A 23,025-nucleotide genomic window follows, 5' to 3' on the forward strand; every position below is an offset into this window, starting at 1 on the left:
AGTCCTGCCTTGCTGAAGGCCATTTCCTGAAGCAGCACTCCCACACCTGCTACCACTCCTCTCCCATCAGCCAGGGCTTTTTAAGAACTGTTTGGAGCTACTCCATTTGCCAGACTGTCTCTTGTAGACTTTCCTCACCTCACTACAGCTCATTGGTATTGTGTCTTCTTGATTCCCCCTGCCTGAATTTTTCCTTGTTTTTCTGTCCATTTTTTGTCCCTGTTTTCGCCTGCCTGTTCTTTTGGATTGTGTCTTTTGCTACCTCTGCTTGGATTTCTCTTGTCCCTGTGCTCATCAGTTTTTGTGAAGATTTTTCTGCCGTTTTTTGTCCCTGATAGTGTCTACCTGCTCCTGTGTTTTTGACCTCCTGGCCTGTTTTTTGACTACCGATTTTTGCCTGAGCCCTACTGTACCTTTTTGCCTTTCTGCCATCTACCTCATTAAAGAAGTTTTCTCTTTACACTGCCTGTTTTGTGAGTCTGCTCTTCAGTCCTCACTTCACCTCAGCTCACCACCTGTGACAATATGACCTAAAACATGATCAGATTTTCACACAAGTCTTCAAAGTAGATAAACCCAGTTAAACAAATGAGACAAAAATATTATACTTGGTCAGTTATTGATTGAGGAAAATGATCCAATATTACATATCTGTGAGTGGCAAAAGTATGTGAACCTTTGCTTTCAGTATCTGGTGTGACCCCCTTGTGCAGCAATAACTACAACTAAACGTTTCCGGTAACTGTTGATCAGTCCTGCACACCAGCTTGGACTTTTAGCCCATTCCTCTGTACAGAACAGCTTCAACTCCGGGATGTTGGTGGGTTTCCTCACATGAACTGCTCGCTTCAGGTCCTTCCACAACATTTCGATTGGATTAAGGTCAGGACTTGGCCATTCCAAAATATTAACTTTCATTCTTCTTGAACCATTCTTTGATAGAACGACTTGTGTGCTTAGGGTCATTGTCTTGCTGCATGACCCACCTTCTCTTGAGATTCAGTTCATCGACAGATGTCTTGACATTTTCCTTTAGAATTCGCTGGTATAATTCAGAATTCATTGTTCTATCAATGATGGCAAGCTGTCCAGGCTCAGATGCAGCAAAACAGGCCCAAATCATGACACTACCACCATATTTCACAGATGGAATAAGGTTCTTATGCTGAAATTCATTGTTTTCCTTTCTCCAAACATAACGCTTCTCATTTAAACCAAAAAGTTCTATTTTGGTCTCATCCGTCCACAAAACATTTTTCCAATAGCCTTCTGGCTTGTCCACGTGATCTTTAGCAAACTGCAGACAAACAGCAATGTTCTTTTTGGAGAGCAGTGGCTTTCTCCTTGCAACCCTGCCATGCACACCATTGTTGTTCAGTGTTCTCCTGATGGTGAACTCCTGAACATTAGCCAATGTGAGAAAGGCCTTCAGTTGCTTAGAAGTTACCCTGGGGTCTTTTGTGACCTTGCTGACTATTACACGTCTTGCTCTTGGAGTGATCTTTGTTGGTCAACCACTCCTGGGGAGGGTAATAATGGTCTTGAATTTCCTTCATTTGTATACAATCTGTCTGACTGTGGATTGGTGGAGTCCAAACTCTTTAGAGATGGTTTTGTAACTTTTTCCAGCCTAATGAGCAACAATGCTTTTTCTGAGGTCTTCAGAAATCTCCTTTGTTCGTGGCATGATACCCTTCCACAAACATCTTGTGAAGATCAGACTTTGATAGATCCCTGTTCTTAAAATAAAACTGGGTGCCTACTCACACCTGATTGTCATCCCATTGATTGAAAACACCTGACTCTAATTTCACCTTCAAATTAACTGCTAATCCTAGAGGTTCACATACTTTTGCCACTCACAGATACAACCCCCGATTCCAAAAAAGTTGGGACAAAGTACAAATTGTAAATAAAAACGGAATGTAATGATGTGGAAGTTTCAAAATTCCATATTTTATTCAGAATAGAACATAGATGACATATCAAAATGTTTAAACTGAAAAAAATGCATCATTTTAAAAAGAAAAATTAGGTGATTTTAAATTTCATGACAACACCACATCTCAAAAAAGTTGGGACAAGGCCATGTTTACCACTGTGAGACATCCCCTTTTCTCTTTACAACAGTCTGTAAACGTCTGGGGACTGAGGAGACAAGTTGCTCAAGTTTAGGGATAGGAATGTTAACCCATTCTTGTCTAATGTAGGATTCTAGTTGCTCAACTGTCTTAGGTCTTTTTTGTCGTATCTTCCGTTTTATGATTTGCCAAATATTTTCTATGGGTGAAAGATCTGGACTGCAGGCTGGCCAGTTCAGTACCCAGACCCTTCTTCTACGCAGCCATGATGCTGTCATTGATGCAGTATGTGGTTTGGCATTGTTATGTTGGAAAATGCAAAGTCTTCCCTGAAAGAGACGTCGTCTGGATGGGAGCATATGTTGCTCTAGAACCTGGATATACCTTTCAGCATTGATGGTGTCTTTCCAGATGTGTAAGCTGCCCATGCCACACGCACTAATGCAACCTCATACAGTACCATCAGAGATGCAGGCTTCTGAACTGAGCGCTGATAACAACTTGGGTCGTCCTTCTCCTCTTTAGTCCGAATGACACGGCGTCCCTGATTTCCATAAAGAAGTTCAAATTTTGATTCGTCTGACCACAGAACAGTTTTCCACTTTGCCACAGTCCATTTTAAATGAGCCTTGGCCCAGAGAAGACGTCTGCGCTTCTGGATCATGTTTACATACGGCTCCTTCTTTGAACTATAGAGTTTTAGCTGGCAACGGCGGATGGCACGGTGAATTGTGTTCACAGATAATGTTCTCTGGAAATATTCCTGAGCCCATTTTGTGATTTCCAATACAGAAGCATGCCTGTATGTGATGCAGTGCCGTCTAAGGGCCCGAAGATCACGGGCACCCAGTATGGTTTTCCGGCCTTGACCCTTACGCACAGAGATTCTTCCAGATTCTCTGAATCTTTTGATGATATTATGCACTGTAGATGATGATATGTTCAAACTCTTTGCAATTTTACACTGTTGAACTCCTTTCTGATATTGCTCCACTATTTGTCGGCGCATAATTAGGGGAATTGGTGATCCTCTTCCCATCTTTACTTCTGAGAGCCGCTGCCACTCCAAGATGCTCTTTTTATACCCAGTCATGTTAATGACCTATTGCCAATTGACCTAATGAGTTGCAATTTGGTCCTCCAGCTGTTCCTTTTTTGTACCTTCAACTTTTCCAGCCTCTTATTGGCCCTGTCCCAACTTTTTTGAGATGTGTTGCGGTCATGAAATTTCAAATGAGCCAATATTTGGCATGAAATTTCAAAATGTCTCACTTTCGACATTTGATATGTTGTCTATGTTCTATTGTGAATACAATATCAGTTTTTGAGATTTGTAAATTATTGCATTCCGTTTTTATTTACAATTTGTACTTTGTCCCAACTTTTTTTGGAATCGGGGTTGTATGTAATAGTGGATCATTTTCCTCAATCAGTAAATGACCAAGTATAATATTTTTGTCTCATTTGTTTAACTGGGTTTTCTTTATCTACTTTTAGGATTTGTGTGAAAATTTGATGATGTTTTAGGTCATATTTATGCAGAAATATAGAAAATTCTAAAGGGTTCACAAACATTCAAGCACCACTGTACGTATCAATATAATGTGTTAATTGAGTTCAATTAATTAGCTCGACAAAGAGACAGGAAATAAAGACGAAGCAGCCGGCAGCGAGAAAAAAAAAAAGTGTCGTTATTAAGAGTAGGTTATAAACAAACTCATCTGTTTAATTGCACACAATTAGGGCATGTGCAAGAGAGCATGTAATAGAGTACGTCTGCATTTCCATACACACAGAACCTGAGCAACTGCATGCAATCATGCGTCATTAACCTACATGAACGAGTGCAATTACACACACACACACGTATCAGTGAGTGGGCAGACACTTTAAGTGATCGCTCTGTAATTTCTGAACATGTGTATGTACGTGTGTGCAGACGTCCCACCCACACATGCCTTCTCTGCCCCTGACCCTATGCCCTCGACCCTACGGGCAAGTCCCCCTTACCTGTGAAGCAGACGGGGCACTTGAAGGTGCCGCCCATGCCCTCGAAGCTGTGCTCGATCAGGTGGCATAAGAGCTTGGCTGGAGAGTCAAACATCTGGTTACACAGCTTGCACTCGTGATTGATGCCTTCCTCTGCAACAGAAGAGCCCATGATACAACAGGTTACACACGCAGTGGTGGGGTCAGGCCGAGACCGAGAAAAAGAAAAGGAGTAGACAGAGAAAAGAGAGGAAAGAAGATAGAAGTAGACACATGATCATACATAATTTCAATCTGTACATCAGAAGTGATGTAGAACAGAATGTCTTTATGGTTGTTGATGAAAGTAGTGTATTCAGGCTTGCTTGCTTTGCTCTGCTCTGCCCAGGTTGACCACTCCATCCCCACTGTCCCTCCTCCCTCTCCTATCCTCCCTTGCCCAGTGCTGTCTTTTTCCCGACCGGTAATTGCCTGCCACCCTCCAGCACCATGGGCGCCATGCCCTCCCCCCTGCCTACAGCTCTATTTTAAGCTGACCGGAGTGACATCAGTGGCCCCCTGCCTCCAACCAGAGTAGGACAGATGAAAGGTGGGCGTTGGGTCCTAGCTGGGTGCCTCCACTCCCTTCTTATCACCCACACGCCATACAGACCTGAGCGCTGCTCTCCTGCTGGCCGCGCTGCATCAGCCTGCCCATCTCCAGACCCCCTCCACGCCAATTCCCCCTCCCTTCATGAAGATATGGGGTGGCACAGAAGCCATAACAGTATCTAGCAAGCTCCAGGGGTGTGTGGGGTTAATAAACTCTTCAATCAACCACCCCTGCCATCCCCCAGACCTCCCAAACTCCTGTCCGAAAAAAACATGACCTACGATGATTCCAATCTAAGCGCTGTCTCAAAGGTCTGAGCAGGGGAGCTCTAATCCTGTCTGAAAGGACAGGGAGGGGTGGGAAAGCAGGTTAGCTCAGCTAGGTGTGGGGTTTAGAGATTTTTTTTTTTTAAGATAGATTGGCAAGGACAGAGCTTTGGTGTGTCTCCTCAAAGACATTGGACTCTTTGTAGAAGGGGGTTGGAATCAGTGGCAATACGGCATGCATGGGATATTTTGGATGAGCCATTGTTGTATAGCAAGATGAGAGGCTTTAAATGAGAGACAGAGAGAGAGAGAGAGAGAGAGGAAAGTGAGTTCAACGATACCAAAGAGAAACATTGGGGAAATGAGAGGGATATGGGGAGAGGAAGGGAATTCTGCTAAAGAAAGCAGAAAACAAAGGGATAATTGGGCTGTCCAGCCAAAAGTAATGGTAGCTAGGGGGCCTGTGTGTGTGTGTGTGTGTGTGTGTGTGTGTGATAAAATCATGCTCCTCTCTGTGAGCCCTGCTGTGGTTTGATCAGCAAGTGTGCAACATGCTCCATCATCTGTTTTTTAGCCTTTGCTCCAACACTAAGCTCTCCACTCCAGTGTGTGTGTATGTGTGTGTGTGTGTGTGTGACACATGCAGGGATTGCTTGTTACCATCAACCAGCCCCATGGTTTCAGGGAGAGTATTTGATCAGTGGAGCTGACATGTACTGCTTTGGGAGAAAGACTGCAGTGTACTGAGGGGAGCCATCCTATAGCTAAAGACCAAACACACACGCGCGCACACACACACACCAGCTAAGCATGCACGAAAATGAATCATGCCATGATAAGACAAGAGAAGCCTAATGGAGGACATGGGGAGAGGCTGCCAAAAATGTTGCTAGCAAAAGCGCAATCACACCAAAGAAATGGCTCGAAAAAGTTCACAGTCTCATTTTTCTCTCTTGGAGACAGATGGAGAAAGTGTTTCAGGTGTGCGGAAGTAAAATGTCTGCCTGGAAGCACACCATATTCAATTACAGCCTCTGCCAAAAAGGAGATTCAGTGCATGTAAAGGCAGAAGGGGTGGAGAGCGAAACTGATAGCTGGATTGATCAGCTAATCAGAGTCAGAGGACTCCACTGGAGTCGCATTATTGGCAGGGCACAGACGGCACAGCTCGATTGAGGAAACAGCGGGAAAACGTTCAACGCCTCAAACATCCTTTAAAGCCGTATTTAATCTCCAAGCATTATTCCAGACAGAGAGACAGAAGAGATCTAACTGCTCTGCTAGAGATGACACAGGCAGAAGAAAGAACAACATACATCTCGTCTCATTATCTCTAGCCGCTTTATCCTGTCCTACAGGGGCGCAGGCAAGCTGGAGCCTATCCCAGCTGACTACGGGCGAAAGGCGGGGTACACCCTGGACAAGTCGCCAGGTCATCACAGGGCTGACACATAGACACAGACAACCATTCACACTCACATTCACACCTATGGTCAATTTAGAGTCACCAGTTAACCTAACCTGCATGTCTTTGGACTGTGGGGGAAACCGGAGCACCCGGAGGAAACCCACGCGGACACGGGGAGAACATGCAAACTCCTCACAGAAAGGCCCTCACCGGCCACGGGGCTCGAACCCGGACCTTCTTGCTGTGAGACGACAACGCTAACCACTACACCACCGTGCCGCCCAACAACACATATATATATATATATATATATATATATATATATATATATATATAAAACCTCATGGTTCCTTCTACAGATGATAGTGATGTTCGTATGCACACGATAAAAACATATTCAATACTAACACATTTACATACAAACACTTCAGTAATCGGATAACAGGCAAACTCGAGGACTACATGATTCTATCATTAACTGAATTTCTTTTTAATCACTTCCCTTCCCAGGAACTCGAGTACTCACTCATTTTCTGTGTCGAGCATGTGATTTGTTGAAATGATTTATTGAAGTGCACTTTGCTTTACTGCTGCATTACAACCTAGCAATAAATTTACTGTAAAAAAAAAACACATTACATAAAATTATACATTTACGTTATGCGTTATGTTGCTGCAGTAGCAAATATTTAGTTTGGAGTCTTATGCTTGAACTTTGCATGCTGCAGTCCTTTTTGGAGCTAAGGCTCTTCTCTACCTGGTTATACACAAACACACACACACACACACACACACACACACACCTTGGTGGAATTTTTTAAATCCATGTCTTTATTAGCTTTCTTGAAATCTTTAATTTGATATATCGGATAATGACTGTATTACCATATTAGTGTACATGAACACACTCACAGTAGACGGATTATAAGGAGGAACATGAGCAGTAGTGCAGGAGCAAAGTGAAAAAGGCAGTATCTGTGTATTATTCCACCAACCAAGCATGCCTCCATCGTGCACAAACACTGCAGTGGCTGCTGCTAAACCTTGACCAATATGCTTCCAGCTTATTGACCACAGGGAGCCAGGTGGAGTTCTGGCCTGCAACATTCCCCCGAGACGGACATGGACATGTCTGTACCGCGCTCCCGTCCTCATCTCCCACCTCTTGTACTTTACTCTCCTCTTTCTCTACGCTTGGTTCCTCTTCCTGTCCATCTCCCTGCACTCCCTCTGCCTCTCCCTCTCCATGTTTCTTTCTCTCTCTCCTCCCACCACCACCCCCTGTAGCATGCTCTGGCACATAAATGAGCTGTGTGGATGGGAGCAGCGGTTCCCGCTGGGCTCGGCCCCTCTCGCCCCGGCCCTAAGGCCTGCAGCTCCGGCCCCAGATTGATGGACCGGATGGCGAGCGAGAGAGCGGGAGTGCAACAAGAGGGAGGGGAAGGAGAGATGGGGGCCAGGGTGAAAGAAGGGGTGGAGGCAACCGGGCTTCTCTAGGGGGTGAGCTCAAGGTGTGTTGCCATGGCAACTCGGAGAGGGAGAGCAGGGAGAAGCGGCAGCGTGCTGAGCTTGACCCATGCCGGTGGGGGTGGCAATGTGGGCCAAAGCGGGAGTGCACGCATGCACACGCACACACACACATACACACGGACTGCTGCAGAGCTGGAAGGGTCTCAGGAGCTACTGATTCCTACTCACTCCCTCTTCCTGTCTTTCTTAGCACTTACACATAAATACACAGAGTACTGCAGTGCTGAGACAATCCCAGGAGCTACACACACACACACACACACACACACACACACACACACACACACACACAACACCACAATGTGGATCAATCTACACTGTCTCATTAATACACTTGCTTCCTTCATCCCCAGCTACACTTCCCTCTACATATTATACATGGATATCACATATGGTGCCCTTAGTGACTCAACAAAACATACAAAGCACACACTGCCTTTAAGCACGAGAGGTAAATTTGCTAACTCACCCTCCCTGTCTCACACTACATCCCCTTCTCTCCATCCCTCCTGGCTGCGGGTCTAATTCGCACGTTTCCCATTATCTGCAGCAAATATTTCCGAAATGCTCGCTCTTGTTTGCTCCCTCAAGCTCTCTCTCTCTCTCTCTCTCTCTGGCTGCCAAACGGGATGGAGTCTCCGGCTTCAGATAGTTTTGGCAGCGGCGGACGGCATATGGAGCTGACCAGCTTGGAATCTCCTATCAGATTACATAACAGTGGGATGCTGGATCCCTCCAACATGCAGAAAACCGACCTTCATGCAAACAAGCAAACAAACAAAGTCTCCTTCCAAGGCACACACTAAAGTCTCTCTTTTTTCCCTTTTCCTCTTTCACACTATTCTGACCTCTCCATGCGTCATGCATCGGAAAATTCCTTCGATGTCTATTTTGGAGCGTAGAAACTAGATTGTAGAGTCGCCCCATCTGCAGCTGGTTATGGACACAGATGCGAATCGTCGTCTCTCAGATGTACTGTCTGTATCATGCGAGAATTTTGGTGCTTTAACAAAGCAATTACTCTTCACTTCTCTGTTTAAAAGCCTGTTACGCTATAGTGTTCTTTTCCAGGGGACTTCATTACCCATAATGCACTGCAGAAGCTCCTGCAGCACAAATGCACCACCAAAATAACATTCATCCTTCCCACACTTTTATTCATCAGCCCATAAAAAGGCCACTTACAGAGTACCTTTTTTTTTTTTAAACTACAAATCAGGTCTGCTCAGTACTAGTAACTCCTCCCCACTTTACAGAATTTCACCAATCAGCACACATCTACGGGTTCTGGTCTCCAGCAAGTCGGCCTGGTCTGGCTGCACCCAGTGCTAGCAGAAGCAATCTCATTTACACACACACACACACACACACACACACACACACACACACACACACATAAGTGGGTTGATAAAGAGATGGCACACTGTGAGGCGGGCAGTGGCCTGTAGCCCACTGCAATCAAAGCAGTGGAGAAATCAGCCAAAGGCAGGGCTAGAGCAGAGCAGGCAGGCTCAGTGCTGGGCATCGATACAACACACTGACCTTGCCATGACCGTGCAAAAAGGGATGGTCAATGTGTTACTGCTCTTTTTGATGGCCAGTGAAATGTCAGTCACTGGGTCACCTATTCGCATACACTCGCATGCACTCTATCAACCAACACGTATAATACACCTGCACTGCAAAAAATTGAAAACTGAATTTGAGGAGAAAATTACTTAATGCTAGTGAAATTATCTTTCTGCATGGACAGATAGTTTTACTTGATAAGACATCTTAGAATAAGCTGGTTGCAATCTAGAACTAGGTTTAATAATCTCAGAATTGGTGTCTTGTATTCTTCTGATAGGAAATGCTACGGTAGATCGGTTCAACTATTTTCAGGATATTTTCAGGATATTTTCACTTGCTAAGGTCTCATCTCATCTCATTATCTCTAGCCACTTTATCCTGTTCTACAGGGTCGCAGGCAAGCTGGAGCCTATCCCAGCTGACTACGGGCGAAAGGCGTACAGGGGTACACCCTGGACAAGTTGCCAGGTCATCACAGGGCTGACACATAGACACAGACAACCATTCACACTCACATTCACACCTACGGTCAATTTAGAGTCACCAGTTAACCTAACCTGCATGTCTTTGGACTGTGGGGGAAACCGGAGCACCCGGAGGAAACCCACGCGGACACGGGGAGAACATGCAAACTCCACACAGAAAGGCCCTCGCCGGCCACGGGGCTTGAACCCGGACCTTCTTGCTGTGAGGCGACAGCGCTAACCACTACACCACCGTGCCGCCCACTTGCTAAGATATCTTTTTTTTTTTGCAGTGTATAAACCGAATATTAGCTTCCATGCGATACATACTTGTCAATTTGTAATTTGGAGATTATGTAAAGTGCCTAAATAAAATGTGTTCTATCAGTGCACTAATGAAGCATCCATGTGATAAAGTCTTTATGAACAGCATTTCCTCCCGGGGCGCTATACACTTCTCTGTACACCTCTGTTCAGCCACCTGTCTGACATTCAGAGCATCTGTATGTCTCTCTCTCTCTCTCTCTCTCACACACACACACACACACACACCCTACACACTCGGTCAAGTCATGCACTGAAATGAAAACATTCCCAGCCATATGTTTTTGTGTGGTAAATCAGCAAGCAGTAAAACACACTGGTAAATGTGTTATGTCTTGGTTGCCATGGCAACAGCGCCATGTGTTCTTTGTTTGTGTTTTGGTCCTGTTTCCATTATTGTGTCTATGCACTGCAAAAAATGACAGCTTAGCAAGTGAAAATATCTTGAATAGTTGAACCGATCTAGCATTTCCTATTAGAAGAATACAAGACACCAATTCTGAGATTATTAAACCTAGTTCTAGATTGCAACCAACTTATTCCAAGATGTCTTACCAAGTAAAAATATCTGTCCATGCAGCAAGATAATTTCACTAGCATTAAGTAATTTTCTCCTCAAATTCAGTTTTCTATTTTTTTTTTGCAGTGTATTTGTGAAGTATCGTCGTTTATGCCTTGCTTTCTCTAGTGTTCCTTGTTTTCTTGAGTTTCTCAGGATGACTGATCTGTGGAAATGCGTCTCAGATCACACACACACACACACACACACACACACACACACACACACACACACACGTGTGCCAGCTGGCATGGGCAGCGCTGTTCGCATCCTGGGAATGCCATGGCATAATGGTCAGAGAAGCTGCTTTGGGACCAAAAGGTTGCTGTTTCGATTCCCTGGACCAACAGGAATGGCTGAAGTGCCCTTGAGCAAGGCACCTAACCCCCGACTGCTCCCCAGGCTACTGTGGGTACGTTGTACGTCGCTCTGGATAAGCGCGTCTGCTAAATGTTGCAAATGTAATGTGATGTACTCTCCTGCGTACCTTTGATACGTCTGAATTAAACATGCTATCCACTAGATGGCACATCTGTATCAGGAAGGTTTCCATGCCAACCCGTTAGCAATGAACCATTCCGGAGCACTTATCCGTCACTGTGCAGCAGCATGGAGATGCTAAACACACGGACAAGCTCTCCTAAAACTCCTCTTAAAACTTTCCGCCATCATCATGATAGCCCATTGCCAACTTCAAAATTTGAATGCTGGCAATCTGTCTGTCTGTCTCTCTCTCTCACACACACACAACCCCAGATTGTTAATTGCAGTAGAGAGGGTAATTACGGCTCTAGTCAGCGGTCAGCTGTGTTCGGGCCAGTGTTGCTGGCCAGGCCTGGTCTGTACGGAGTCTTATCGAATTTGAGGACTGGTGCTCAGTGTGGCCTGAGCAGCATGTCTTCTGGACCGGCTCTCACCTCCACACACATACACATCCGAACACACTATTATCTGATGCACAACTTTTAGAGAAGGTGATAGGCTGCATTTAAAACTCAATGGCTGCCAGAGTACACAGCTGCGTTAAACATCAGTAAAACTGAAGAAAAAAAAACCCAAACCAAAAAGTATTTTCAAAAGCACTCTAAAAGGCACAGCGTAGTCTGAATAACAGCCAAACATTTACAATCTGTACTGTATGCATGGGTGAGATCATTTGTACTGTGTATGTGTGTGGAGAAATGCAGCTCGAAAGCAATTCCACAACAATAGTTCATTGTCATCTCGGCCCAGGAGGCTGCGCCGGACTCCTGGGAATTCATTTTATGTCCTCGCACTTGATGCAAACACATATGGAATGCACAAAGCCACATAATTACATCTGCTGTATATTTTGTCTTTTGTATTTTTGCACAGAATGCAGTCTGCAGCTCGGTCCACTTTGTTCTGCCCGGGTCGACTGTGCCTGCCTGCTGCCTGTTTTTTATTTAGTCTCCTTTCTACCAGGACACCAACTATGTCTTTGGTCATGGTTGTGAATTATCTGCCTGCAAAGGAAGCCTGAAAAAAAAAAAAACAACAACAAGGAAATATGAGGAAGCAGCAGGATGCTAATAATGCACCTCCAGCTGTTCAAGTTAACCTGCAAATGTGTCCATCTGTACCTCCAGAGAGAGAGAGAGAGAGAGAGAGAGATCTGAACAGACAAACAGTTGAAAAGCACAAAAACGTTGCAGATTTAATAGAAAATAAAAAGGAAGAAAGAAAAGAAGGAGAGAGAAAGAGTGAGAGAGTGATTGGACGGTGTGTGTTGGGGTCGTTCTGGCAGTAAAGCGGCTCTGTGGAACAGTAGGAGTGACCTTGCTGGGATTGGATCGTCCCTACCCATGCCCTGCATGCAGCTGTGCCCTGCCTCTGGACCTCCACATAAACACACACTGTATACACTTCCAGCTAGGACTACGATTAACCTCTGATGCATTACCACAACACTATATACATTCTTCACGTCAACAAATCCATTACGTAAAGAACACTAAACCTAACCCTAATCCAGCACTTCATGGTCAAACTTGTAAATATACAGTCAAACATGTTTTTCCAAGACCATTCTATATTGATCGTCTTCTGGATTTCATCAGTGTCAAGTTCTAACCACAAGGCCCCTGTTGACTAAAAATATTTGGTAAGTGGACTCTCACTCCAGTACTCACCCCACTGCCACATCTGGTACACTCATACCAGGGCCACACACACACTGTGGCTGCCTGTACAGAATGAACCACCACTCAAATAATATCTGCTCAGCAGTTATCCTAAATTAGTCCCTTTCCACTGATTGAGTAGAGGAACGCTGGCTGGTAGCAAACCGAGAGGACACAGTCACTAAATGCCCGAAAGGGTAGGTATTAGGGGCGTTCACAATGTCACTATCTGTGTACGGTATGTCTGTTCTCCAAATCTGTGCTCCAAATATTCTTATCTGAATTCAGATGTAAACCAAAAGAGGTTTTTTTTTTTAAATTAAACATAGAAACACTGGAGAACATAAAAAACAAGAGTAATCAGAAGATGACATATCCCCCTCCTCCCCCCACATGAAACCCCACTCCAAATTTTCCTAAGTTGAATTGGTTGCTATGGAAATACGGAAAAAATAAAAATCACAGAAATCCCAAAATGTTCGAGCCCCGTGGCCGGCGAGGGCCCTTCTGTGCGGAGTTTGCATGTTCTCCCCGTGTCCGCGTGGGTTTCCTCCGGGTGCTCCGGTTTCCCCCACAGTCCAAAGACATGCAGGTTAGGTTAACTGGTGACTCTAAATTGACCGTAGGTGTGAATGTGAGTGTGAATGGTTGTCTGTGTCTATGTGTCAGCCCTGTGATGACCTGGCGACTTGTCCAGGGTGTACCCCGCCTTTCGCCCGTAGTCAGCTGGGATAGTCTCCAGCTTGCCTGCGACCCTGTAGAACAGGATAAAGCGGCTAGAGATAATGAGATGAGATGAGGTGAGAAATCCCAAAATATCAAAAGGCACAACTCCTCGAGTCACTTAACACAACTGTCAGGTTTCGTGAAAAAATTCCTAATAGTTTTTGAGTCATGCTCCGGAAACTAAAATATTTACAGACGGACAGACAGACAGACGGACAGAGCGATAGCTATATCCCCCGCATTATATGCCTGGGGGATAATAAACAGAGGTAGAAGTTCCAGCTTGATTTGCGAATTCTGCATCATCACTCGAGTTCGCAAATTAGTCGCAACTAGTGAATGCTTACTAGTTTTACCCCTGCTTAGTGGGTTATTTTTGTTTGTTTGTTTGTTTGTTTATACCTGCCTGTGATATTTTTGAAGCAACTTTATTGGTTCTATTTCCCAACTAGTTTAATTTAAACCACTGAGACCCAGCCCAGGTAGTCACTAAGAATCACTGCATGTTGGTAACATTTGTCCAGCAAGCTTTAAATGCGATCTTTTGCTTGCACCTGCATGAAAAAAAAAATCCTCCAGCTTGCACGTTTTTGCTGCGCCCTGTGGGATCCCAGTCTTGATGCACACCTCTAGTCTTAACCATATACCCTGTGAACCTTTCTGACAAGATTTCAAAAAAAAAACAAAACAAAACCTTCAATATCATTCATATCTGTAGCTGTTTAAAACACATTATCTGTTCAATCTTAATAATATATTTGTATTTGGTTACATCACTAGGAGATATAAAAATAGCCAGTAAGCATACAGACAAATTTTGTGCATTCTTGAAAGATGACTTCAGAAACATTATAGAGATGCATTTCTGCAAGAAAATGCGAGTAGGATTGTTTTGCAGTGCAAAAAAAAAAAGAGTGCAGCTCATGATGGACGGATGTGCGTGTTGGCAGAGTTGGTCAGAGCTATGAAATGAAGTTTGGTGGCTCTCTGATGAAGTGTGACACCTTTGATTCCAAAACTCTATGGGGCCAAAAATGCACTGCCACCAATGGGAGAAAAACATATGGATGAAAAGCAAGCAAAAGATGAGTGCAGGTCATAGTTGATTTCATGTATACTCACCGGCCACTTTAATAGGAACTTGTTCTTGATTCTAAGATTCCTGTTCTTGGCTGCAGGAGTGGAACCCAATGTGGTCTTCTGCTGTTGCGTGCTGAGATGCTTTTCTGCTCACCACGGTTGTAATGAGTTGCTATGAGTTACTATATCCTTCCTTGCAGCTTGGACCAATCTGGCCATTTTTCTCTGACCTCTCTCTTATCAACAAGGCGTTTGTTTCCACCCACAGAACTGTCGCTCACTCAGTGTTTTTTGTCTTTCGCACCATTCTGTGTAAACTCTAGACACTGTTGTGTGTGAAAACCCCAGGAGATCAGCAGTTTCTGAAATACTCAAACCAGTCCATCTGGCTCAAACCAACCACCCATACTACAGTGAAATGAAAGTCACAGAAATCACAATTTTTCCTGTTTTGATGCTTGGAGTGAACATTAACTGAAGCTCTTGATTTGTATCTGCATGATTTTATGCATTGTGCTGCTGTCAAGGGATCGGCTGATTAGGTAACTGCATAAAACAGTAGGTGTATGGGTGTACCTAATAAAGTGGCTGGTGAATGTATGTGTTGGGTAAGTTGCCCTGAGGTGTTGTATTAAGTTTGACGGCTCTGTGATGAAGCGTGACCGAGCAGGAAGAAAAAAAAATGAACAGGAAATGGCAAGAAAACAAGAGAATGAGTGTGTCTTTCCAAAAGCTGTATACAAGCACACTGTTTGGGAACAGGCTGGATGGGTTGAAGTTGGTGTGGTTTCATTATCTCGAAAACTACAGGGGAAGAAGCGCAGCAAATAAAGTGGTCTGACAGATAACAATAGTGTTATTCACAATAATGCAATCACACTAATTATGCAATATTCATCCAAGGACCAAAAAAAAGCCAAATCTTCTGATAAGTACTATTGCTCATTCTGCATTGTGGAGACAACTGTCATTTGCTAAGCCTCTTTACGGAGTGAGCTGGGCCTCTGTCTCTGATGACTCCGTTATTTCCTGTGTAGGGTGCTGCCTTTGATGTCACTTAATGGACTGGGTTTCTATCTGCAGATTAGGGAATAGGAAATGAGAGAAAGAGAAGAGACTCTGTCCTCCTGCAGGATGATGAATGCTGTCTGCCTGCATTCCACTTCCTCTAAACATAAATCTCTCATCATACTTTGATCAACATGTTTCTGAGCCAACATCGCCCAACGTACTTCAGCTTCTTACTCTGCCCAGGTCTGTTCAATGGTTATTTAAAGCCCAGCTCAAAGGCTTTAGAAGCTTCATACCATTATGAGAAACAAACACAAATAAATACACCAATCAGCGAGAACATTAAAACCACTGACAGGTGAAGTGAATAACATTTGATTATCTCATTACAATGGCATCTGTCAAAGGGTGGGATATATTAGGCAGCAAGAGAACAATCAATTCTTGAAGTTGATGTGTTGGAAGCAGGAAAAATGGGCTACTGTAGCAAAAAAAGTTAACTCTCTGGGGTCTGAGGGTATTTTCTGGCACTCTAATGATTTTGGCATGCTCTGATTTTGTTGTCTGTGATGACCTGGCGACTTGTCCAGGCCAGGGTGTACCCCGCCTTTCGCCCGTAGTCAGCTGGGATAGGCTCCAGCTTGCCTGCGACCCTGTAGAACAGGATAAAGTGGCTAGAGATAATGAGATGAGATGATTTTGTTGTCAGTTTCAACAAATCTAAGCAGTATTTTCAAAATTATATGACTTTTTTGTATTCAGCACAGGTTCAGCTACAATAATATCCGTGTAGTATGCATGCCATGGGTGGCACAGTGGTGTAGTAGTTAGCACTGTCGCCTCACAGCAAGAAGGTTCTGGGTTCGAGCTAGCCTGGGCCCACCCATCCTAAGTGTGACGCAACACGAGGGCCTGTTGCGAGCTTAGTCTGGCAAGGCAAACTATCGCCAGCTCTTCCAAGCTCCCGAAAAATCGGGAGCCAATCAACTTTGAGCATCTCCAGCGGCCCTGGGTAGAGGCGTGTTCAAGGCACTGACGTAGTAGAACTGCGACCGGAAGCCATAGATTGTTTACAGAATCTATGCCGGAAGCGCTTCATTCACTAGAAACATTACGAACATGGAGCAGCGGCAAGCCTTTGACACAGCGGTAGATGCTGTATTGAAAGCATTCAACAGGAAGTTCTCATTGAAAATGGAGCAAAGAGCAGCCCTGGAGGTATTTATCTTCTTCCTGTTACTCAAGCAGTTTCCGTCGCGTCACATACGTCAGAGGAAAGAGTGATGTGATTGGTTTAAGCTTCGTCACAGCCTTTTCTGGCTTCGACCAGTAGCAAACTGAGGCATTTCAGGGAGGCGGGTCAACCACACCTTTGGGAAACGGTTGGGCTTAATATCTTTGCCAGACCAAATGCTCGCAGAGCTTTGAAGTCGCGTTAACCAGACTAGGTTCGAGCCCCGTGGCCGGCAAGGGCCTTTCTGTGTGGAGTTTGCATGTTTTCCCCGTGTCTGTGTAGGTTTCCTCCGGGTGCTCCGGTTTCCCCCACAGTCCAAAGACATGCAGGTTAGGTTAACTGGTGACTCTAAATTGACCGTAGGTGTGAATGGTTGTTTGTCTCTGTGTCAGCCCTGTGATGACCTGGCGACTTGTCCAGGGTGTACCCCGCCTCTCACCCATAGTCAGCTGGGATAGGCTCCAGCTTGCCTGCGACCCTGTAGAACAGGATAAGCGGCTACAGACAATGAATGAATGTATGCCATGATTGTACTTAAAAAAAATAACAGATAAATGAAGATGTAAAAAGCAGTTTTAGAATGGTGTTGGAATGTGTGAAAAAACATGACCTTACCCATTTTGTCGAACTGTTTTAGTCACTTGAGATGATTCTGTTCAGTCTGAGGAATGTATCAAGCACAAAAACTTAAATCTGCTCTACAGATTTGGACAATTAACTGGACATCAAAAAATTTATGCCCTGTTGTTTTGGGATAAAGGGTTGGCAGTGGGAGGGGTATTCAATGAGAAGTTTAAAAAATTTCCATTCATTCAATGAGAAGAGTGAATACCCCTCCCACTGTTAACCCTTAATCCCATCAGATTAACTCTTAATCCCATCAGATAAATTCACAATGGGTAAGGTCATGTTTTTTCACACATTCCAACACAGTTCTAAAACTGCTTTTTACAACACCTTCATTTATCTGGGATTTGACTCTATTCAGTGTCTTGAAATTAATTATTGTACTATTTTATTCAGTTCAGAGCCACAACCATCTCTGTTACACAATTACTCTGTAATTTTGCTCCCAGTTCAACTCCAAATTTTACTCTCTAAACTCAACATTGAGCAAAATTAACTATTCTTGAGGAAAATACTTTTAACTCTGGAAAAAAAATTGCTCAGTCATTTTTCCTGTGTATGCACTACAGCGCACACGTCAACCGATTTGCTCATAATAAATATAAGAAATATTTACACTTACTCGAGCTGAGCTTTGGCTGGATCGAGTCGAAATTTAAAAAAAAAAAAAAAGGCACCATTCATCATCAGTGTTGAGGTTCTCAAGATTGAACTGAATCAGGAATTGATTTGTTGTCCTGAAATTGAATCGCTGTCCTGAATCATAAAATGAATCATGAATTGAATCGCTGTCCTGAGTCATCCGAAGCGCATAAAATCCACGTGCCATCTCACAAGTTTTACCTCCAAATAGCCCAAACTATGTCTGACAGATTTTATCCTGTTTACAGTGGGCGTTCCCACCGCGAAAGATAAATCAATCGCAACCGAAAGAGTGAAAGTGATTATCAGGCCATTACCATGTGAATAGTCTTTTATGAATGAGTAAGTGCGCGCTCAGCTCCTCGACTCCGGTGTGACTGAGTTAGGTGACAAGTTTTATTGTTTCATCTAATTTAGGTAATTTAAAAACTACTATAATATTCTTTAGCAGTGGGCACATAGGAAAGTGTAAAATATAAAGTTTCTGTCAATATGTTTATCATGCTTGTATGATGGAAAACTCACAAAGATATTTATCTAAATACATGACCTACTCATTCTAAACCTGTTGAGCTTTGCTGGCGAAGCTCTCGACCCCAAAGGCTTAATGCTGTCAAGTTAATGCTGGCTAAAACAGAAAGGTGTCAGCATTATCTTTTTCAGCAGTTTGTGCTACAGTAGCTCTTCTGTGGGATTGGACCATATGGGTTAGCTTCCGTGCCCCATGTGAATCAATGAGCCTTTGACACCTATGATCCTGTCACTGGTTGTCCTCCTTGGACCACTTTTGGTAGGTACTAACCACTGCATACCGGGAACACCCCATAAGATGTGCCATTTTGGAGATGCTCAGACCCAGTCATCTAGCCATCACAATCTGGCCCTTGTCAGAGTCACTCAGATCCTTACACTTGCCCATTTTTCCTGCTTCCAACACATCGACTTCAAGACTTGACTGTTCTCTTGCTGCCTAATATACCCCACCCCTGACAGGTGCCATTGTAAAAAGAGAATCTTATTCACTTTACCTCTCAGTACTGTTATGACTTATCAATGTACATGTAGCTTCATGATTTCAAGTATATTAATTACTGTATATGGACTGTCACTCACTGCGAACATGGACAGACCTGAAATCTCATCTCATCTCATCTCATTATCTCTAGCCGCTTTATCCTGTTCTACAGGGTCACAGGCAAGCTGGAGCCTATCCCAGCTGACTACGGGCGGAAGGCGGGGTACACCCTGGACAAGTCGCCAGGTCATCACAGGGCTGACACATAGACACAGACAACCATTCACACTCACATTCACACCTACGGTCAATTTAGAGCCACCAGTTAACCTAACCTGCATGTCTTTGGACTGTGGGGGAAACCGGAGCACCCGAAGGAAACCCACACGGGCACGGGGAGAACATGCAAACTCTGCACAGAAAGGCCCTCGCCGGCCATGGGGCTCGAACCCGGACCTTCTTGCTGTGAAGCGACAGCGCTAACCACTACACCACTGTGCCGCCCCCTGAAATTAAATCAAATCTTGAATTCTTTACTAACAGCTTAAAGAAGCAGAGAGCTGTAAAAGCCCTCAAGGCTACTCGAGTCTGTCAGCCGGATCTAAGTGCTCTTAATATAACATGAGGAAGAGAAGACACAGATGACCCATACTTCTCGTTCTGACAATTTCCATCTCTCTTTAGCTCCTCCTACAGCACTCTTCTCTCTCTGCTCCACCTACTCTGTGCTGCTTGAAGGTTAAGAACAACAAAAACAGCAACAAGAACAACAACAAAAATCAATACTAATATTAGCATCAGTGTGTCAGACTTTGGGATTATTAAAGATGATAAAATTGGCATGTTCAGAGAAGCTTCCCCCTGAGGGAGTGACACCAACCCTCCCCCTGAGAGAGCCATACCCGATTTACAAAAATCAATATTAATGCGCATGTATTCACAACAAAGGAAGCGTGTCCACAGTTGTGTTTAGAGGATGCTTTTCATTTTCACTTTGTTGCAGGCTTTTTATTTCTCTTCATCATTGCTTGTCCTCTCTTCATGAGGACAGGGGTGTAGACAGTAGGTCACCTGTAAGCACATAGTCCATATGTGTGTGTGTGTGTGTTAATTCATCTGCAGTATCCCTCCTTGCCAGTTACTAAAGAAAAGAATAAGAAAATAAACCTGTTCCTGTTTACATCATTATTTGGATAAGGGTTATACATTAGGGCAGCACGGTGGTGTCGTGGTTAGCGCTGTCGCCTCACAGCAACAGGTTCGAGCCCAGTGGCTGACGAGGGCCTTTCTGTGTGGAGTTTGCATGTTCTCCCCGTGTCCGCGTGGGTTTCCTCCGGGTGCTCCGGTTTCCCCCACAGTCCAAAGACATGCAGGTTAGGTTAACTGGTGACTCTAAATTGACCGTAGGTGTGAATGTGAGTGTGAATGGTTGTCTGTGTCTATGTGTCAGCCCTGTGATGACCTGGCGACTTGTCCAGGGTGTACCCCGCCTTTCGCCCGTAGTCAGCTGGGATAGGCTCCAGCTTGCCTGCGACCCTGTAGAAGGATAAGTGGCTACAGATGATGGATGGATGGGTTATACTGTACATTAGGGGTTAATATGGCCAAGAAGCATTTAAAACAGATTTAAAGTCCACATGAAATGGCTTCTTCGCTGTGATTAGATTCTGGATGTGTGAGGTTATCTCCAGTACCAAATCTTAACAATCCTGACAGTAGTTTGGTAAGCTAACTAAATATGAAGAACAGCAAAGGGATTAACAAGAGGCCTTTATTTTCTCATACTAATAGAGAAGCCTCTACGGTGTATAAAGAAAAAAAATCACATTTTCACTCTGTCTGCGGAAGTGAAATATTCCAGCACTGAAGCGCCCCAAGTTTGTAAAACACTTCTGAAACATGTCTGTCACATAACTGCAACCTCATACATTTTCCTCCCTCTTCAAAGTGAATAAACTCAAAAGGGAATAAAGGGAAAAGAGAATAGTGTGCAGAAAGACACACAGCCAAAACACACTAAAGAACCATGTTCACTGCTAACGAGCTACTACTGTAGAGCAAGAGTCCGGGACATATCTGATTCGAGAGGGCATTTAATTGGACAAAATTTTGCCCAGATATGAATCAGCAAACGTTTTCCATCTGAATATTTCCTATATTTCAGATATAGTATTCTATTGGTTTCCATAACACTGAGGGACAGGTACAAGAAAAACCTCTGAAACACCAATTTTGATTTCAGGTGCACATTAAAGCAGATTTTATAGCAGCCCACAAAACACAAGGACATCCATCAAATAATTTCTCTTTACACAGGTGCTGGAATGTATGACGGAGTATGAGGGAAATTGTAGGTGGAAAAAAAATGCGGAGCTGAGGGGAAAAAAGAGAATCTCTGTGATTAAATTCTCAAGTTTACGAGAAAAAACTCAGATATTCTCTGAAATTATAAAGTCACAAATTTATGAGAAAAAAAAAAGTCTCAGATAATCTCTGCAAGAGCAATCACATGCTTCCGGGCTGCAGTGCATTCTGAGAAATGTAGTTGAAAATCTCTTAGCGAAAATCTCCTTCTTCGTTTATATTTTGTGATCGTGTCTGAAAGACTGCATTTCTTATAACCCTTGGCTCATTCGTGGCGTCTTTTGGTGTGATGACATTGATTCAGCATTGTAAAGTGAAACAAAAAAACAAAAAACAAACAAACAAACAAACTATTTTTCTGATTTTTTTCATAAATGTGTGACTTTTTAATCTCAGGGAATATCCGAGTCTTTTCTTGTAAATTGATGACTTTAATCTGGGAAATTCTGAGCTTCTTTCTCGGAATAATACCCCCTTGCAAGCAAAAAAACAAAAAACAAACAAACAATTTTTCTGATTTTTTTTCATAAATGTGTGACTTAATCTCAGGGAATATCCGAGTCTTTTCTTGTAAATTGATGACTTTAATCTGGGAAATTCTGAGCACCTTTCTCGGAATAATACCCCCTTGCTCAGCTCTGTATATCTTTTTTAAACCTACAACATCCCAAATATGTCATCGTAGGAATGAATTTCCCCTAGCTGTCCAAATGTCTGAGTCACTGGCTATGACTCATCTCTTTACTAGGCACTGAAATGAGAATGAGATCTGCATTAGACATTAGCTGATCTCTATTAGTATAAAGATACACATGTTTTGGAAACTACACTGCTCTCTCACATGTCACTCTGGATAAAGGCAAAATGATGTAAATCGAAATCTGATTGTTCAAACCTCTTAACAGGGTCTGTGACTGGCAACCAAACCCCCTACAAAACATTATATCATAAATTACAGAGGCTTTAAGGAAATTAATTTCCTTAACACCATGCAAAATCACGATGCAGCACACAGCTTGTGCTTAAAACATCTGGAAACAGCTGGTGGTCAAGTGTTATGTGCCGATTTGAATATTATGTATAATACAACAATTAGATGTCAATCTGGCTCACTGGAGATGCATTTTACCGCATGTATAAATGCATGTCATCAAAACCTTCTAAGGATTCAATCCAGATACTACAACTCCTGGCAAAAAATATGGAATCACTACTCTTGGAGGATGTTCATTCAGTTGTTTTACTTTGTAGCAAAAAACAAAATCACAGATATGACACAAAATTATTTTATTTAACATTCTGGCTTTGTAAAATATACCTCAAAAAAATTAAATGACGTTGTAATTAATGGCACATCTTTTTAAGCTCAAGTAGAGGAAAAAATTATGGAATCATGA

General features: G+C 43.5%; 1 protein-coding gene across 3 annotated transcripts in view; it reads right to left on the reverse strand.

Moving 5' to 3' along the window:
• The window catches only part of znf423 (zinc finger protein 423), a 334,445-nt gene that overhangs the window by 74,141 nt on the left and 237,279 nt on the right, over positions 1 to 23,025 (reverse strand). For all 3 annotated transcript variants that reach the window (XM_060923838.1, XM_060923836.1, XM_060923839.1), the window contains one exon: positions 4,092 to 4,223. In XM_060923838.1, coding sequence (XP_060779821.1) covers positions 4,092 to 4,223 — 132 coding nt within the window. The remainder of the gene's footprint in view (positions 1 to 4,091; positions 4,224 to 23,025) is intronic.

Source organism: Neoarius graeffei, chromosome 6 (assembly GCF_027579695.1).
Source record: "Neoarius graeffei isolate fNeoGra1 chromosome 6, fNeoGra1.pri, whole genome shotgun sequence".
Taxonomy (NCBI): domain Eukaryota; kingdom Metazoa; phylum Chordata; class Actinopteri; order Siluriformes; family Ariidae; genus Neoarius; species Neoarius graeffei.